Source organism: Sipha flava, unplaced genomic scaffold (genome assembly GCF_003268045.1).
Source record: "Sipha flava isolate LNK unplaced genomic scaffold, YSA_version1 17827_pilon_pilon, whole genome shotgun sequence".
NCBI classification, from domain to species: domain Eukaryota; kingdom Metazoa; phylum Arthropoda; class Insecta; order Hemiptera; family Aphididae; genus Sipha; species Sipha flava.
This window is the reverse complement of record NW_020272103.1, coordinates 1-2,235: the sequence shown is the minus strand read 5'-3', so window position 1 is coordinate 2,235 and position 2,235 is coordinate 1. Positions and strand designations below refer to the sequence as shown.

Sequence of the window (2,235 nt, the reverse complement as noted above, 5' to 3'; positions counted from 1 at the left end):
TTTTTTAAAGGTTGAATCCATACATATTTTGTAAATGTGTCTATAATACATTATAGATATTATTATAGATATTATACATTAATATAATACAATTAATACCTAGTCTTAATAATATACGTTTATCTGAACTACTATTCCAGAGAATTAGTGTATTATAATTAAAACATTTTTTTAAAATATCAGTGGTTAAGTTAGATACTAAATCGTTTCTCATAGAATTTTCAAGTTCTTTTAAAATTATATCAAGCCGTTCAGGTTGATTTTTAAATACATTATATAATAGATTTTTTGTTTTTTCTTTAATGTAGACGTTCATTATTGTTATTTCACCTTCTGGTATAATTATAAGCGGTTTTCCTTATAGTTTATAGATTTTTGTTTTTTGTTTTATATCATTTATTTCATTGTAATTTGTAAAAGCGCCCGATATTAATATAATATCTTTCCTCCGGTAGTTAAACATTTAAAGACTGCGTTAATACCATTGCACACTGCGTAATACCATTGATTATAAATACTAGTATTTATAATCAATGGTAATACATATAGTAAAAATACGAAAATTTTATCAAAATAAAATTTAAACCTAAATTATTTTGAACTTGGCCTGAAATAAAAGGCTCCTTCAGGGCCTGGAGCCCGGGCTACCAGGATCCGTGCTTAATCCGGTCCTGCAGTACGCATTAAAAACACCTTTTCATCTTCATTTATTTTTTCAGTGCACTTTAATCGGAATTTATCTGTACAAGGTGATTTAATTTTTCTTGCTTCTTTTACTCGTTTTTCTGGGTTTTTTTGAATGACTTTCGTACTTTTTCCCACTATTTCTAGCTATCTTTGAAATGTTCCTTTTCCAACTGGCTTCATTTCTTTTTCGTTTACCTTTTTTCACTGGACTCAAAATATCAATATTAGTAGCAATGGAGGTTTTAGAATAAATGGTTGAGCCAGGGGTAATAGTGACAGATGGTAGGTCATTAGCAGGGTTGGGATTTTATAGCACTTAAAATTGCTTAAATATACGCTATAATATGACCTTAACTATCGCTAAATATGCGTTAAAAATATGCAATAAAAACAACAAAATATGAAAAAAAAGGGAAATTTATTAATTTATCAATAATCACTTACATATTAGAAATTATTAGTTATACGTAGTTTAGTCACTCTGGTCAGAATCCTGAAGGGCTGTAAAAAATATTTCCCAATAAATTATTTTCAAAAATTTTAAATAAAAAGTAAGCGATTTAAAATGTTTACCTTGAGTATTACATTGAATTATTAAATGCTTGGCCAGATTATCGAATTTGAATTTACGGCGGTTGTCTGACAACAAAGTCTTGTACGTCGAAAATGAACATTCGACGTCCACTGATACAATTGGTGCGTATTTGAAATATACAATATCGCTACATGTAAATTCACCAATATTTGTATTTTCTTCGCCATCCAAGATATTTGAAATATATTTTAATTTAGACAAACCACTATTTTTTTCTAAAATGTTTTTTAATTTGAGATATATAGGTTTACCATGTTCACCATTTAGTGTTTTCAATGTTTCTTCGATATTTTCAATAATATTTAATGATGTGGCTAAGGACAGATTTTTTGCTTGCAATTTATCAATGGCTACAGATAAAATAGAAAAATTTGATTCAATGTATGCCAAGTTATTTTCAAGATTAGGTTTGTCTAAACATTTTTTTGCTTTTTGAATACTAATCGCATCTTCTTGGTCGAGTATTCCAATAATATGACGAACAGCTTGTATATTCTCACAATAATAGCTACCTGCATTAATCCAGGTTCCCCAACGTGTAATAACTGGTTCTGGCGGCAAGTTTACACCAGGAAGTTCATTTTTAAATAATTGTAACCGACTTGGAGCTTTTTTAAATACTGGTTTAACACTTGCTATTAACTTATCCACTGTACTGAAATGAGATCTAACCTGTTCTGCTACTCTGTACAAACCATGGACTGCACACATCACGTGTAGCATTTTAGAATAGAAAACTTTGAGAGCCGTACCTGCCTTTACCATATATGATATATATGCAAATTTAATTTTAATTTTACATTTTTTTTTACTAAATTACGTCTAGCTTTTGAAGATTCGACAATATCAGTTTTGTCCTTATTTACTAATAAACATGGTATGTGATCGGTTTTCTGCTTAATACCTGGTGACTGAACAATATTATCATTTGAGACGTCATGACTAAAATCCAG

At 29.1% G+C, this 2,235-nt stretch overlaps 1 protein-coding gene across 1 annotated transcript; it reads right to left on the bottom strand.

Moving 5' to 3' along the window:
* Positions 1–554: 554 nt before the first annotated feature.
* LOC112680587 lies at positions 555–2,183 on the bottom strand. The gene has a single exon (XM_025550736.1). It carries the CDS (start codon positions 2,045–2,047, stop codon positions 1,160–1,162), a length of 888 nt encoding a protein of 295 aa, XP_025406521.1. The 5' UTR covers positions 2,048–2,183; the 3' UTR covers positions 555–1,159.
* Positions 2,184–2,235: the final 52 nt, after the last annotated feature.

What these genes read in the sequence shown, in the direction of transcription:
- LOC112680587 (XM_025550736.1), bottom strand. Translation starts at nt 2,047, where the DNA reads ATGGTAAAGGCAGGTACGGCTCTCAAAGTTTTCTATTCTAAAATGCTA.